Source organism: Solea senegalensis, linkage group LG14 (assembly GCF_019176455.1).
Source record: "Solea senegalensis isolate Sse05_10M linkage group LG14, IFAPA_SoseM_1, whole genome shotgun sequence".
NCBI lineage: Eukaryota > Metazoa > Chordata > Actinopteri > Pleuronectiformes > Soleidae > Solea > Solea senegalensis.
Window position 1 is genome coordinate 24,205,419 of NC_058034.1, and position 17,728 is coordinate 24,223,146.

At 41.6% G+C, this 17,728-nt stretch overlaps 1 protein-coding gene across 1 annotated transcript; it reads left to right on the top strand.

The window, feature by feature from the left end:
- Positions 1 to 667: 667 nt before the first annotated feature.
- Positions 668 to 17,501, top strand: LOC122780674 (meprin A subunit beta-like). Its single transcript, XM_044043814.1, has 15 exons — positions 668 to 865; positions 6,506 to 6,533; positions 6,627 to 6,677; positions 6,774 to 6,817; positions 7,917 to 7,995; positions 8,080 to 8,197; positions 9,049 to 9,227; positions 10,604 to 10,822; positions 12,713 to 12,862; positions 13,022 to 13,237; positions 13,749 to 14,005; positions 14,585 to 14,795; positions 14,863 to 15,039; positions 16,233 to 16,495; positions 16,948 to 17,501. The coding sequence occupies exons 1-15, from the start codon at positions 818 to 820 to the stop codon at positions 16,990 to 16,992; spliced, it is 2,085 nt and encodes a 694-aa protein (XP_043899749.1). The 5' UTR covers positions 668 to 817; the 3' UTR covers positions 16,993 to 17,501.
- The last annotated feature ends 227 nt before the right edge of the window (positions 17,502 to 17,728 follow it).

Below are 17,728 nucleotides of genomic sequence, written 5' to 3' on the forward strand. Positions count from 1 at the left end.
AATGTAAGTAAAAATTTTTTTTTTTACCAGGATCAGAATGACATTGCATTAGGATAATCACAACATTCATTTTTTATATCCGACAAGAGCGTTGTCACCTTTTCGCATTTTTCTGTCCTCCTCCAACAACAGTTTTCTCTGCTTCATTTTCGCCATGATGAACATCTGAAATAACATGTCGCTGAAGGTTCGCTGTGGGCGACGGGTCCTGCTTGAGTTGAGTTGAAGACATTTCACCCTCTCATCCAAGAGGCTTCTTCAGTTCTGACTAACTGATGGGAAGAACCAGGTATTTAACCTCTGAGCCCGGAAAGACACATAAATCACTTTATAAGGCAGTGTTTTTGCATGTAGCAAATGGTCTATAAATGATTGTTGTATAAACTAAACCAAGGACACTTTTGTGCACTTCTTTTGTTTTCCAGGAATATTGCCAGCAAGTTTGTCCATGTACATAGTTAAATATTCACCCATAGCTGATATCACTGTAAACTCTACCTTGGATGATAATCTGTAAGCCAAGTCATTATACTCACGCCGGTCAGACTAATGGACTAAACTCTGGACCTTGTTCCAAGTGAAAGCATAATAGTCCTGAGAAGACAATTATTGAACATTTCCATAACCAGATCAGCACGACTTGAATGCTTATTGGTGTTATTACAAATCTGAGATAAGACCTACCAGTCACGTATACATCGTCCACACACTGAGCCATAAAAATGGATGTGAATGTTGCAACTACTGCATCACTTCTACCCAGAGCAAAGACATCAGGTTCAGACAGATCGAGTCAGTGTGAGTGAGAGGAGCTAGAATGATGTTACACCAGGTTTTTCTGATTCTGCTCCTGGGCCTGGGTTTGGTGAGTATTTTTCTGTTTGCAACTGTACAGTGACCTTGGGTTTTGTGAAAGGCGCTTTATAAATCTAAGCTTGTATTGTTATCATTTTTATTATTATTATCATTATTATAACCCTTTGCACAACTGGCTTCACTGTATCGTTAGTCACCATAGGGACAGATGGTGAAGACTCCACAACATTTCAACTGACTAGTGACAATTCCAACTACTTTCTGAGAAGTGACTGTTTTTACTGCATCTGACTGTAGACACACAGAGAAACAAACACTGTGATCACACAGACAACAACGAGCTGTGGATGTGCAGCTGACGCAAAAATAGTGTCTGTGGAAATACCATTTGTTTGCCCTTATTTTATGACTCCGTTTCACTGTTAATCTTCAACACTTCACACCCGTGTCTGAAGTCTCTGAGAACAGGACGTGTCCTATAGATGTGTCACGATTCTGCAAATCCTTGATTTGATTCTCGATCTTTTTTTGTCACTCTGTTAGCACAGATGGGTCTGACATGTTTAGACTAGGATCATTGGTTAGTTTTTAAACTAACATGGTGTCTACATGGTGTCATGACTGATATAATGTCCCACACTAAGACTTAATTGTCAAATTTAAATAATTTACATGAAACAACATGAATGTAACAATAACCAGTCAATTGCAAACTAAGTGTAAAAAGAAGAGAAGTCATAGAGAGTCATGTAGCTGTGTTGCTCTGAAGGTCCAGCAATCACTAAATCTGACCTCTGACATCCAGCGACATGATCATACATGAAAGGAAACACCTTTGTCGTGAGTTGTGACCTGCTTAGCATTGCGTAGTGTGGTTATAGAACATTGTTGCAGCCCTTGACGTACTTAATAATGGCAGACAGTCTCGACAGGTGCAATTTCTTTTATTAAGTAGCACCGTGAAAACTAAAAATAAACACAGAAAGAATTTATTTAATACAAATCACATTTCCACAGTGCATCCAATCCAACCATTGAACACATACTGTGCTTACTGTGTTACAACAGTACTTAGATTAGGCTTATAGCACAAATTTGTTTACTATTTACACAAACACATATTATACCAGATACACACCTCACTCCGCTCACTTGAGAGCTTCCCGGAGTTCATTTTTGGCTCCCACAAAGTTTGTGCCCTGATCACAGTGGAGTTGGCAAACGGCTCCCCTAAGACTGATGAAGCATCTCAAAACGTTGACAAAGGCGTCCGTAGACATATCTTCAAGCATTTCGATATGGACCGCTCGAGAAGACAGGCACAGGCCATATCTCCAGCAAGCAATGGGCTGACAGGTGCTTTACGCCCGCCTTTATGTGGCAGTCTCCCACTGTGATTGGGTGGAACTGCAGCCCATCTGATTGTTACCGAACTACATATTGCCACAATTGTGCCACTGACTTGTGTTGAGTGTTCTCTCTTATCATTTGAACACAGTTTGCAACAAACACATGGAACCTTCGTGCTTCATTGTTGATGTATGCAAGCACTACCTGAGAGTCAGTCCAAAATAATTCCTCGTCAATTTTCATCTCAAGTTCAGTTTTCAGCATTACACTCATCCTGGCTGAAATTACTGCTGCGGAGAGTTCCAGTCTTGGGATAATTACGACCTTAGTGGGTGCAACCCTAGCTTTGGCCATTACAAGACTACAATGGACTTCGTCTTTGTCGTTTTTGTACCTTAAGTAGGAGGTAGCATCTGGGTATGGTGACATCCTTTAGCTTTAGCAGACCGTTCTTCCACTCCTCTCATTGCGGACGCAGATTTTCAGGAAATGGATTGTCCCATCCATTGCCTCTGCGACAGAGTTCCTGCAGGATGCACTTTCCACTCAGGGTGAAGGGAGCAAAAAAACCCAAGTGGGTCATACAGAGAGGCAACAACAGACAAGAGACCATGGCAAGTTGGGGGTGATCCTTTGCATGAAACTGAAGGTGTCATTTTCTAGCGACAACTGAATACCAAGTATGTGTCCTTCTGGTGATACGTCTGGACAAAGGTTGAGCTGTTCAGTTGTTGCCGCTCTTTCTGAGCGGGCTACACACGAAAGGACCTCCCTTTGATTAGAGTTGAATTTGTGTAGACCTGCACCTTTACACAGCTCCTGTGCTTCAACAATCAATTCTTTAGCCTCTTTGACTGATGAAACACTGATTAACCCGTCATCCACATAAAAGTTCTTCTCAATGAAGGCTGGCGCTGAAGAGTAGTCAGACTTGTGTTGCTGTGCCAAGTACTTAAGACCGAAGTTGGCACCTCCTGGGGAGGAGGCAGCACCGAAAAGATGGACTGTCATTCTATATTCTTGCAGTTCTGTTTCCAACTGTCCGTCCTCCCACCATAGGAACCTCAGGTAGTTGCAAACTTCAAGTGAGACACAGAACTGATGGAACATCTTTTCGATGTCACAGATTACAGCCACTGCTTCCTTTCTAAAGCGACACAGAACTCCCACCAGAGAGTTGATTAGGTCAGGACCTGTCAGTAGAGAGAGATGCCATGAAACTTTGCTGAGCAATCAAAAACGACTCTTAGTTTACTTGGTTTCTTGGGGTGGTAAACCCCATGATGAGGGATATACCACAAGGTCTCTCTCTCAGAAACAGAGGGGGCTGGCTCTGCATCTTCTTGTCGATTGTTTCTTTCATGAAGGCGATGTAGTGGTCGTAATATTCTTTGTTGGCCTTTAATTTCCTTTTCAGGTGTTGCAACCGAATAGCAGCCAGCTTTTTATTGTTGGGTAGTGTCGGTGGACTGCTGCTCTTGAAAGGGAGGGGCATCTCATAGTGTCCATCCTCCTTCTGCCTGATATTGTCACTAAGTAGTTGTATGAAGCAAACATCATCTTGAGAGACGTATTTGTCCTCATAACTCCTTTCGTTAAAGGTGACATCGAATGCTGTATGTATGTTAGTTATGGAGGTCTACTTACAGTACATATATTAACTTGTTTTCATGGTTAAAAACCTCCTACTCGCTGGAAGCGAGCCAATCAAAATATCTCCTCACTGACGCTCTCATCAGCCGCGCTGTTTCAGACCAAAACCACACCCCCAGAACGTGGACTGTGTTGTGATTGGCCAGCTAACGAAAGCTTTCCCACTGTCCTGTGATTGGCCAGGTACCTGGAATTGACGTAATTGGTAGGCCAGCTCTCAGATGCACAGCTCCCCCTCTGGCACGGTGGATGCTCTGCACCGTACGAGAGTAGTTCTTCTTCTTCTGCGGTTGAATGTACGCAACCGGATGTGCCCGGACTAGTGCCCACACCAGGAGGCGCTATGGTGGTGAAAGGAGTGGTGAGGTTTTCTGATGACATCCTCAACCTACAGAAGTGCCGATCCGATTCGCAGAGCCCAGGAAAACAATAAAACCCTATTTTCTCAGCAGTGGCTGAACTGTTTGTTCTGAAACTTTAGGGTTTCATAAACAAGGTAATGATGCAGATACACACACACACGCGCAGCGTTAATTGGAGCTTCCGGTCTATGTCGCCTTTAAAGTCTGATTCTAGAACTTTCAGCACATCAGTGGTTTGTGGCATTTCCTTTACTGCAACTCGGTGCACGAAACTCTGATTTCCCTGTCTATCTAAATGGGGGTTGGATGACCCTATAATACTCCAGCCGAGCATAGTTCTTTGTGCGAACGGTTCATTTACACTACCTGTGATGACATCCAAGGGAGCTAGAGCTGGATACTTATAACCAATTAACAGTCCCACCTCACAGTCTTGTAGTGGTGGTAGCTTGTTAGACAGGTGTTTGAGATGAGACCACTGGAGTGCTGTCCTTTTGGTAGGGATGTGGGACTTATCGACTAGGATGAAGTCTTGTGCGTATGCCTGCTTTATTTGGACATGGGTGTCAGAGTTGAGTCCTCTAACTTGTAGACCAAAGACAGTCTTACTTGCTATGACTGTGTTGACGGCTGTCATTGTACTGAGCTTGAGTTGCACTGATTGAGAGTCCACATTTAGTTCAGACGCTAGATCCTCCAAGATGAAAGTTGAGTCACTTAACTTTCGGGCATAAGTGAGAATTTCTTTCTGAGGCACCGTAGTTGACGACACAAGAACTGGAACGATGCTGGAGGTGTCAGAAGCATGCTGTGTTAAGGCATGGGCCATAACCTTGTGGATTTCTTTGCTTGCATGGTCCCTTCTAACTACGGGATCTCCGCCTGACATTTCCACAGGTGCCTTTTCTCTCTCTATAGGCAAGCATCTTGGATGACGTCGACCACATTTGCTGCAGGTGTGTCGCCCCTTACAGTCCTTAGTAATGTGCCCCTTCCTTAAGGGTTTCATGAATGAAAGTTTTTTTCTCGTCCACAGACTTAGTGTTAGGATCTCATGAGATGACATTTACCTTAACACTCTCGTTGCAACTTTCAACCGTAATGCTCTAGCCTTTCACACAATTCAGTATCACACATTTAAAATTGTCCTTTGAATAACTCAGCATATGTCAGTTATTGTACTCTCTATTTTCCCAACATGTCATATGATGAATTAGCTGAGTAGGTAGTTTCAGGTTAATTTTACCACATCAACTTTAATACCCTGTAGCCGAGGTGATTAGTTTTACGAGTTAGGTCTCTCAATGCAGCTGTGGCATCCGTACCCAGGCGTGGTGGACATCAGATGATCGTGTCCGCTGGCTGATGAAGACGCTGGCGTGGTGGATGACTAGCGATGAGTTTTCACTGTTGCAGCCCTTGACGTACTTAATAATGGCAGGGAGTCTCGACAGGTGCAATTTCTTTTATTTAGTAGCACCGTGAAAACTAAAAATACACAGAAAGAATTTATTTAATACAAATCACATTTCCACAGTGCATCCAATCCAACCATAAAATTCTAAAAAATAAACAGTAATTAGATTAGGCTTATAGCACAATTTTGTTTACAATTTACACAAACACATAATATACCAGATACCCACCTCACTCCGCTCACCAAGGTTGCAAAACTCACACATGACTGCTTCAACAACTTGCTGTTAGCTTGATGGGCTCTTAACAAACGGCACACAAATACAGCGCAGGTAAGTCTAATAATGTACAGAACATGACGTACAAGCAAGTAATAAATCAAGATAATGTGCTAACTTACTCCAAAACAGAGGTACGGGTGATGTGGAAAGCCGGGAGAAAGAACAGCTGCAGACTAGCGTGCGAATGAACATGAATGACGAATAAGCTAGTCACTTACAAACATTAATGAAATGTTTAAATCCAGGGTTTTCCACCAGTGAATAAGGTCACATGACTGAGGCTAAAAAAAACATGTTGTTAGCTCTAGTTATCATTTTAGCACCAGTTGAATTTTGAGGATGTTTTTGCTCCAAGTGAGTGCAGAAGAAATGAGGACATTTTTAGGAAATGAGGACTTTTTCAGCTTTTTGCAGTTACATCTACGTCCTTATGATGCATATGCAGACTCCCTGTGCTTTGCTACATGCTCATAACAACAGCTTACACACCATGGTTTTCCTGCCGACAACAAAATGCTGTTTCCATGACGACAAAATATAATCTAATATGATACAGTCTTCACCCGTGTGGACAGGCTCTCAATGACTTTGTTCTTATGAATGAATGAGTTTCCTTGTGTTTCACAGGCAACAGCTGAGCTAACAGGTGAAACAGGTGAGTCACATGATCATTCCCAATACAGATTCTGATTCCGTGTTTGCGTTATTAAACGTTATCATTTATTGTGATCTCATTCTTAATCTGCAGAGATCGACGTTGATGAAAACCACGACTGGGACATTGACAACATCAACGCAGGTTTGAAGACGCTTTTAAATAAACTTATAATTATTTTATTGTTGTTTGTCGTGTAATTTTGTCGTGTGTTTTGTGATTTTTGCTTTTTCATTGCAGTGGTGGGTTTGAACCTGCTGGAGGGCGATATCGAGCAGAATGAAGTGAGTTACACATTCGTTGGACTCCGTTTGATTACAGTATAACAAGACATGAGGAGACATTTAAAGCACAGATATGCATTTGTGATTTTGTATTTATAAAGAGCTTTTCTAGTCTTGATGACCACTCAAAGCTGCTTTATACTACAGTTTTGCCTTTCACCCATTCACTCACGCTTTCATAAGGCGATTTTCTATAAATCTTACATACTCATTCACACGCTGCCGGCACAGCCGTGTGGAGCAACGTGGGGTTAAGTGTCTTGCCCAAGGATACATCGACATGTAGACTAGCGGAGCCGGGAAAAGAACGCACGACCTTTAGTGGGGTAGACGACTTGCTCTACCACTGAACCACCATCGCCTAGTAATCAGTAATGAGATTTGAGACAAAAATCTTATTTATTTGATGCAGTTATTCCTTTGACCTAATGTAGTAACAAAGGTTTAAAATTTTCAATATTCACCGTGTAACTAAGAAACTACAAAATTGGTTGGACAAAAATCCTTCTACAGAAATTATTGAAGTTTATTCATGAAACACACATCATATTCTCGGTCACAATTCCATGCGAGTTCATTTAAATTAAACACGATCATGTCACAAACACAATTTCGTACAACTTTTTAGTTAGTTTTAGTGAGTCTTAAGTAAGAGTCTTTAGTAAGTTGCTTACATTTTTATAGTATACTGTGAGATAATGCAAGGATGAGAACTTTAAAAGCTCCAGTGCGTAGCGTCTGTTACCCAAACCATTGCTCCTACCTTCTGCCACTGATTCAGTAAATTACAGTATATGTTGTATATCGGTGTTTTTTTAACATAGCGTTACTCGTGACCAGGAAACTTGGAGCTGCGTGGTGCAATGAACAGCAGCTGTGTTGTGTATGAAGGCTGTTGTTTAGTGAGCACTTGACTTACTTTGCTTTCTGTTGGCAGTGTTAGATGGTCACAAGAAGCCAAAATCAACATTTTGATTAAAATACGATTATGCGGTCCAGCAGAAGGCCCAGGTTTTGATTGTGTGCTATATACTGTGAATAAAGTCTGATTAAATGACGCTTTAATTTATCATTTTTTTGTTTTCTTCATTCTTCTCAGATATTCTACAGAAACTCCATTTTAGGACACGAGTATCGCTGGCCAACAACCGTTCCCTATTACCTGGACGACAGTCTGGGTGAGACTCTCTGTCTTATAGAAGCTCAATTTCCCATAAATTTGCACCATTTATTGGAAACACTTCTTCCTCTGTAACGTGCAGACATGAATGCTAAGGGTGTGATCCTAAAGGCGTTTGACCAGTACAGACTGAAGACCTGTATCGACTTCAAACCATGGAAGGAAGAGAAGAACTACATCTCTGTGTTCAAAGGCGATGGGTGAGTCAAGCTTCAAAGTCATGTTTCCACAGAGTGGAATGGTTTGGTTTGGTTCAGCCTGACTCAGGGCTTTACCATACCAAACCAGACCATACTTTACCAAACCAACATGTATTATGCTGGAAACAGCATAAAGTGATAGTTCTGCTTTCCTGAAACTTACATGCAGCTGATTGGGAGAAGAACCACTAATAGCTCAAATTCAGAAGACTTTATAACGGCGTCCATCCTCTGTGTCTCATCTGGGAGGCCCCACAATTCTCCTCCTTGGTGGAGCAAGCATTGTCACCCTAAAGCGCCACAAAACTGCCCACTTGCTCCATCCTGGAAAAATGGGACCTGTCAGAAACAAAGAATGGAATTGACATTCTCATTTCCGACCGTTTTCTTGGTTCACCAATTTCTCCTCACCTGCTGATGGTGATAAGGCTGTAGCCATAAATACTACGCTACCTGTGAAAGGAGTTCAACCTCTTTTTGGTTGTTTAGTCAGCATCAGAGGTTTCCGATTGCGTTCATGCCAACCAGAATGAACTGTACAAAAACACAACGATTCAAGTGCACTAAACAAACGAGGCAACAGTTAGATCAGCAGCTCCTCTGCTTCTGCGAGCTAAAACACTGAGGACTTTGGTGAAATTGAATATTGAAAATGAAACCTAAAAATGTTGACCAATCACAAGGCAATTCAAAGAAAGTGAGAAAGAAGGGCTACTAATTTATGAATTCTACTTTAACCATTTCTGATGAGGAGGAATTTCAAGGAAGTTTCTTTCATATTTGCAAACATAAAAACACAGAAAAACCATTTAGACAAACTTACATCTCACCTCCTGTCTCCTCCTCTATAGATGCTACTCCTCCGTGGGAAACCAGCACGTGGGAAAGCAGCGACTGTCCATTGGTAGAAACTGCGATCGTCTGGGAACCGTCATGCACGAATTCCTGCATGCACTGGGATTTTGGCATGAGCAGTCCAGGGCCGACCGCGATGATTACGTCAACATCATGTGGGATCACATTGAACCTGGTAACTATCGCTCCCTATAACTCTAGATTGGTAGGGCTTACATTCTTTTCAGCATTAGCGGTAGAGGAAACCAGGTGCATGTACAGTGAATTTGATCAATATCGCCGTGTTACGTCCCCACTTGTGGCACCCAGGGGAAAAGTCGAGCAACAATTAAATATTAAACCAGGCATTTCAAGGAAAAAAGAAACAGAAATATTTGTATAATTAAACTATTTATTTATACGTAAATAAATCAAAGTTAACACAAAGCTACTTCTTTATGTCCAGCCCTTTCTGCTTCCATCCCTGCAGCTTTGAAACAATCGACCTGATTGCCGAGGTGCTGCAGGTGTGCCTGACCAGTCAGGTGGGGAGGGTGGCACCTGGCGCAGGACACAAGAGAACAGAGCAAAAACATGCACACGTAACACGCCCCTAGGGTGCAGTCACTTTTAGATGTACAGTACAGTTACCCCTAGCCCCCTAAAAATGTCGGCTCACGTTAAAAAACGAAAAGTTAATTCCAAATGGCGCGTTTTCAACAAGACATGGACTGCTAAATATTTATTTACAGGCGTCAAAAGTAAAGCCGTGTGCTTACTGTGTGGTACACAAGTCGCTGTGTTTAAGGATTACAACCTGAATCGCTACAACGTGACCAAACACCAAGAGAAATACAAGAACTTATCTGATGAAGAGTGCACAAAGGAGTCGGAGGCAACGTTAAGAACGATGTCCGTAGTACCTTTCTTCTATAGTTGCCTCAGTTTAAGTTCAGGAGTTATCATTATCTCCCTCCATGTTTATTATCATATTATCTAACCAGCGAAGCACCGTTACTCGTATGTAAACTCATCCGGTGTGATTGCAGCATTAGTGTGTGTGTGTGTGTGTGTGTGTGTGCATGTGCGTGCAGGTGCGCTCTGTGCGGGGGGGTGGGGTTGTGATTGTGTTAGACAGTATATTCACTGCACTACACCAAAGTAGTATAGTATAATAGTATTCATTATCGGTGTAGTAATTTGATATTTTCAATAGAGTTGGTTAGTAATTGTGTTTATTGTGTGTTTGTATGCTGCCAAATTTACTGCTTTTTAGATAAAAGAGATAAAATTAAACTCAAATTAATCCAAATTTGGCCCAGTCCTCAACAATATTTTTTGTTTTTTATGTGGCCCCTTGGGGAAAATAATTGCCCACCGCTGACCTAGATTCAGACATGGTAACAGCTTAAATTACTCAGTGAAAATTTGACTAATTAATGATAAACTTACCAGAAACCATCAAGTCTTTTTCTCCTTTTGCTTGTCAACCATCTGTCAACTTGCTCCATCTCCATCTGTAAATAGAAATGAGAGAACAAGTGAATTCCTGAGATTCTCTTGGTTCCTCAGGTAAAGAGCACAACTTCAAGATACGTGATGACACCGTGTCCAGCGATCTGGGCGTCCCCTACGACTACGACTCTCTGATGCATTACAGTAAGACGTCCTTCAGCATCGGCTCTGAGCCGACCATCGTCCCCAAGATCCCACAATTTACCAATGTAATTGGTCAGAGGATGGGATTCAGCGCAAGTGACCTCACCAAACTCAACCGTCTCTACAACTGCAGTAAGAAGGACTGACACAAGTACATCAACTACCAGACTTCTGAGGGCACTTCTGCTAATTAAAACTTCACCGGTGCTAGTTAACACTTTACTCCTGCCAAACTAAACTTCACCGGTGCTAGTTAACACTTCACTCCTGCCAAATTAAACTTTAGTGGTGCTAGTTAACACTTCACTACTATCAAACTAAATTTTACTGGTGCTAGTTAACACTTTACTACTACCAAACTAAATTTTACTGATGCTAGTTAACATTCACTACTACCAAACTAAATTTTACTGATGCTAGTTAACACTTCACTACTACCAAACTCAACTTTACTGATGCTAGTTAACACTTCACTACCACCAAACTAAACTTTACTGGTGCTAGTTAACACTTCACTACTACCAAACTAAACTTTACTGATGCTAATTAACACTTCATTATTACCAAACTAAACTTTACTGATGCTAGTTAACACTTCACTACTACCAAACTAAACTTTACTGATGCTAATTAACACTTCATTATTACCAAACTAAACTTTACTGATGCTAGTTAACACTTCACTACTACCAAACTAAGCTTTGCTGATGCTAGTTAACGCTTCACTACTACCAAACTAAATTTTACTGATGCTAGTTAACACTTCACTACTACCAAACTAAACTTTACTGGTGCTAGTTTCATTCATCATATCATTTCACTACAGGTAACTCAAACTTCACTTGTGTTTGCTAACACTTCACTACTACCAAACTAAACTTTACTGGTGCTAGTTTCATTCATCATATCATTTCACTACAGGTAACTCAAACTTCACTTGTGTTTGCTAACATTTCACTACTACCAAACTAAATTTTACTGATGCTAGTTAACACTTAACTACTACCAAACTAAATTTTACTGATGCTAGTTAACACTTCACTACTACCAAACTAAATTTTACTGATGCTAGTTAACACTTCACTACTACTACCAAACTAAATTTTGCTGGTGCTAGTTAACACTTCACTACTACCAAACTAAATTTTACTGATGCTAGTTAACACTTCACTACTACTACCAAACTAAATTTTACTGATGCTAGTTAACACTTCACTACCACTACCAAACTAAATTTTGCTGGTGCTAGTTAACACTCTCACTACTACCAAACTAAATTTTACTGATGCTAGTTAACACTTCACTACTACTATCAAACTAAATTTTACTGGTGCTAGTTAACACTTCACTACTACCAAACTAAACTTTACTGGTGCTAGTTTCATTCATCATATCATTTCACTACAGGTAACTCAAACTTCACTTGTGTTTGCTAACACTTCACTACTGCTAAGTACCATACCACAGGTGCTAGCTAACACTACTTGTTCCAGCTGTAAATATACTGCTTAGCTGTAATTATGAAAAAGCTAAATAATATCTCCCCTCGAGCTAAAATGATTTGTCTCATAATTAGCACACAAAGGTTTGTGTTCATGTGTTCATTTTAAAGAGAGAAATGTGATCACCTTTGTAAGCCCAGTGTTTTGCTCAAATTCCCTGGTTTATCAGTGACATTTGTGAACTTCACTGAGGCAGATGATATATTTAAATGTATAATTTTCACTGAAAGGTGTAGTTACACTGACCACAAACATGCTAATGGCTGATAAATATACAGTAACTTCAGTCTGATAACCATGGAAGTAGCTGTGGCACGAGATGTTGAATAACATAACATCATCTGTGATGATGATCCTGGGCAAATCTCATGTATGTGACATACATTGATTTTTAATACTGTTTCAGGTTTCTGACAGGACCACGTTCTAGTGAAACAAATAAAACGACTAGTTTGACGTCGTACGCTTCCATGATTCTAATGTGTTTAATCATAACTTAACTCTCTCTCTCTCTCTACAGCTGAATCATCCACTTTTGTGGAAAGCTGCGACTTTGAGGAGGAAAACATTTGTGGGATGGTTCAAAAACTGAGAATCGCAAAGTGGGAACGTCGTACGTCTGTGAGTGGAGGTCCTCAGACTGACGTCACCAACATGGGACAATGCCAAGGTGATTGTATGAAGTCGACCATTCATACAATCCCACTTTAAAAAAAAAAATCACTTATAAATTTGAATTTCAGATATTATGACATCATACAGACATTATGACATCACATGCACATGGAACTGCTAACCCCCAACAGCTGCTTTCCGGCTGTTAATGCAGGTGAAGGTCACTTCATGCACTTCAGCACAGCCCCTGCTGCACCGGGTGACGAGGCTGTGCTGGAAACTCGCTGGCTTTACCCCAAACACGGCGCTCAGTGTCTGCAGTTCTTCCTCTACAACACGGCGGGGGCTACTGACGTTCTCAGCATTTATAGGCGGGAGTTCGCGGAGGGCGACGACTCGATCAAAAACATGTTGTTGAAGAACATACAAGGTAACGTATTAAACATATTTTTTAGTTTAAAAAAAGCAACTTTTATTTATAGAGCAAACTCATCGCATAATTTAAAACCTCAACAAAGGTTTTTAGCTTTTATACCATGAACTAAACATTACTCATGACTCTAAAGCCTGATGGATCCTTACAGTGCATTTATGTTTATATTCTGGACTAAAACTACAGATTCTGGTTCCCACTGAAGCGTAAAAAACAGTATGTTTTAGTGTGTGTTTGGCTGCTTCACTGGCAGGGAATGGTGCTGAATTCTAACATTATTGAAACCTGAGGGGTGACAAAGTTTACACGGACTTTAAATAATGAATAAAACACCAGCACAAACCTTTGACACGTTTGTACTTGTGACTGTGGTGTGAATGCAGTCAAGAGAGCAGGTGGAAGACATGAGATCACATACTGTTGGACTGAGTTTGTGGGAATTAACACAAGTTTATAAGTTAACTGATAAATGAAGTAATGTATTTTTTTTTGTGTGTGTGTGGAACAGGAGGAGGAACAGGGTCATGGGAACTGCACACTGTCAATATGAATGTTACAAAGAAGACCAGTGTGGGCTTTCACGCCCAGAGGAGGGGAACTGATTCAGAGGGGGGCTTCTCTCTCGATGACATTAACCTGTCGTCCACAAAGTGTCCCCAGCACATATGGCACATCCGCAACATCACCGGCCTGTTGGCTACGACGCCATCAGGCCAAAAACTGTACAGCCCCCGATTTGTGTCTCCAGCAGGTTACTCCTTCCAGGTGAACGGCTCTCTATTAAATATCCTTTTAGTTTAAAGTCAAATTACAAGAGACACAGTGTTCAGGTTTTTGAAGTGTGGTTAACTGAGGTACAGCTTGAGACACAGAGACAAAATGGCTGCCAGTGGGGACATGAGACAGAAAATCATTGATTTTAACACACACACACACAGGAGTTGTTGATTCACTGCCGCCTCCATCACTAAGTTCAAATGTCTAATTTTGTCACTTTGGCTTTTACAATACTTTGTTCAGATTGACCTTAGTGACACAAAGTGACCACACGAGGCAGCAGAGGAGCAGCAGCTCCCATGTCCCTGTGAGCTAAAATCACTGATTTTCTCTATGGACTTTGGTGTGGGAGAGTGAGTGCTTTACATTTAAGTGGCTGAAATCATGACTTCAGTGAGAAAATGGGTCTCTCAGATTTGTTTCCTGTGTCACCCAGGGTGAACAGTGTTAGAGCATCATACAAGCACAAAAAACCCAAACGATCCCTTTAGTTCAACACAAAATAGTTAAATAAATCAGCATCATAACGTGTAGAAAAGAAGCTCATGCTGATTTCTGCATCAAAAGATTGGCGTGTACCTCAATGGAAAAAGTAACCGTAAAGGTTACATGGCCGTCTACTTCCATTTGACCTCTGGACCCAACGATGACAAGCTCAAGTGGCCGTGTCCATGGCAACAGGCGACCATGGCTCTGATGGACCAGCAGTCTGACATCAGGGAGCAGATGAACATGCACCGCATGGTCACCACTGACCCCAACAAGATGTCCTCTGATGGTGAGCTTCATTGTCCACGTGTCAGCTGAGCTTCGTCACGCAGGGACTCATCCGTCTCGTGTTTCAGGTACAGAGTTCTTCTGGGACGATCCCAGGAAGGTGGGCTCCAACGTGACCGAGTCCAACGGTGGCTCCTATCACCGAGGTCCAGGCACCGGGACGAGCTCCTTTATCACACACGACAGACTGGGGAGCAGGAAGTTCATCAAAGGAGACGACGCCTACTTCCTCCTCAGTCTGGAAGGTCTGCTTAAGTCCACTTCAACCACAGACTGTTTAAAACAACATTAGTGGGTGATTAAGGCTGGGAAGATGTTATAGCCCAATACACACAAAAAAGTTGTTTGGAACCATGGCCTCAACTCAACAGGAAGTCGGCCATTTCGAATTTTGCCGTCCATTTTGGGCGATTTGCATCCTAACTACGTCTTTGTTTGTCGTACCGATACACACACACACACACCACAATTTGTACTAGTTACTATTATTACTGCGTGTCTTTCTTGAGGGGGTTCACATGCATAAAAACTCTGGAAAATTGGCATGGAGGTCAGATGGGGCGAAAATGCAATATTGTCATAGTCCTCGGACCCGTGTGTTGCACCAGGGCTCTAAAGCGCCCCCTAAGGTGAAAGTGGATGGAGCAAGCCAAAATTAAGTTGCACCGAATTTCACGAAACTTGGTGGGAACTTGTCAAAGCCCAAGACGATATATATATTTATATATCAGATATATATGTATATATTGATGAACATACTGTATATACATATATGTATATATGTTCATCAATGTGAATACAAAAACGCACACACACACACTGCAATTGTATAGCTGTATAGATATGCACCTCAAACTTCATACGTGACACAAGAGTCCGACTCCGAACACATCTATGAACACAAACTTGACCCAACAGGAAGTTGACCATTTTGAATTTAGACGCCATTTGCCCACAAAACAGGAATTCTTGACAGATTTCCACTTTTCACATCAATTGCAATGCAATTAAGCAACATTACATGTCATTTAGCAGATGCTTTTATCTAAAGTGACTTATAAGGGAATTGAGTACAACCTGCCAGGGGTGGAGTTGAACTTGTGACCATGAAGTCTCTGCACACAGGGGTACCAGTCTAAACCACTGAGCCACCCCACGCCAACAAACCTCGTTTTATTTTGAAAGACCTGGGCACTCGGGTGTCTGTCCTGTCCAGTTCCCCAACATACAGTTATAGTGATTCATTTTAAGCTGCCACAAGGGGGAGCTGCATCTTTTCAGGACATCATCATTTATAATGATGTTATTTAAGATTCTATTTTGATCGGGTGTTGTAGAGACATTTAAGTGTTTAACGCAAATTTCAACGATTAATTGCCATCGTGTTGGTCAGAATATTTGTGTCTCTGAAACATCGCGATCGTCCATTTGTCCTCAGATATTTCACATCTGCTCGTAACTCGTCCTCGAGTTGCAGCCAACGCTGATGTTGGGATGAAGGCTGCCGACCAGGACCAGGACCAGGACCCTCCGCGGAGAACCAGCGGTGACCTCGCGGTGATCACAGCTCTGGCTGTGTCCGTGGCGGCGGCCATGTTGTTTGTTGTTTCCCTGCTGGTTCTTGGAGATGCCCGGAGGACGAGGGCAAGACGAAAGGACACAGTGGACGTCGTGTACCAGCCTGGAGTCGGGGGAGGGAGTGTGAGTTAGCAAAATATCATTGTTTCTTGTTATCGGTAATGAGTATGTTCCCAGAAAATGACTTTTTCTAATATTACTTAAGTAAACTTAAAGTTTATGACATTTATACATGATTTAAGTATCAAAAGTCATTTTCTGATATAAAAACCACTTAAAGAAGTAAATCTTTCAACTGGAAGGTTGTGGGTTCAATTCCTGGCTCTGCTAGTCTATGTGTCCTTGAGCGAAGCCCATGTTGTCGAATGAGAATGTGTGTGTGAGTGAGTGAGAACTGAGACTTTCGTAAAAGTGTTTCCTGTTTTACAATAATTGTTTGCACTTCCAGGCCACCATACAAAAAAACCCATAAATCTTAAATATCACTTTGACGTAATGATAAAACCAACGTTCAGATTCAAAGTAACACAATCGGACTCAAGTCATTGAATGCATCACTTCTGTTTTCCTTCCAGGAGCGACCGACCACAGACTTACCCTGTCCTCTGACCACTCCCTGATGTCCTCAGTGACCAGGAAGGACACATCTCCAGATGAGTCCTCCAGGTTCCTCACAGCTGGAGGTTAGAAATAAAATCTAACTGATAAGAATAGTTTTTTAATGATTGGTTGTGAACAGTCGACCTCAGCTCATCGCAACCTTTAAGACATAATGAATTGAAAAGGTTTCATTGCAAAAATAGTTTATAGGTGATTTACAGCTGAAAACAAACATACCTTTACATTTTCCTGGCTGAAAAGTCCTCAAATGTACTGTGGTCTGTGCTGAAAATGACTGCAGTACCAACATTGGCCACAGAGAAGCGCCATAATCAATGTTATTATTCTGTATAACTTCCTGGTGAGGCAGCTTCAATTCCAATTCTCCTGCTAAACATGAACAACACATTTTAAAGTGGACAACAGTCAGTGTTAAAGGGACAGTTAAGGTTTTTGTTTCCTGCTGACATACAGCTGACAGTTTAAGTCTACGATATCTTAAGAACAAGTTTTCATGTCTTTCTCTCACTGTTAGACAGACTGAAGTTTGTAAAGCACTCACTCTGCCACACCAAAGTCCATAGAGAAAATCAGTGATTTTAGATGGCGGAGACACTGGAGCTGCTGCTCCTCTGCTGCCTCGTGTGGTCACTTTGTGTCACTGAGGTGAACCTGAACAAAGGATTTCAAACACTGAAGTGACAAAGTAAGACATTTCAACTTAGTGATGGAGGCAGCAGTGGATTAACACCTCCT

Coding starts and splice junctions, on each gene's coding strand:
- LOC122780674 (XM_044043814.1), top strand. CDS start 818: ATGATGTTACACCAGGTTTTTCTGATTCTGCTCCTGGGCCTGGGTTTG. Junction 8,198..9,048: donor TCTGTGTTCAAAGGCGATGG/GTGAGTCAAGCT, acceptor CCTCCTCTATAG/ATGCTACTCCTCCGTGGGAA. Junction 10,823..12,712: donor CAACCGTCTCTACAACTGCA/GTAAGAAGGACT, acceptor CTCTCTCTACAG/CTGAATCATCCACTTTTGTG.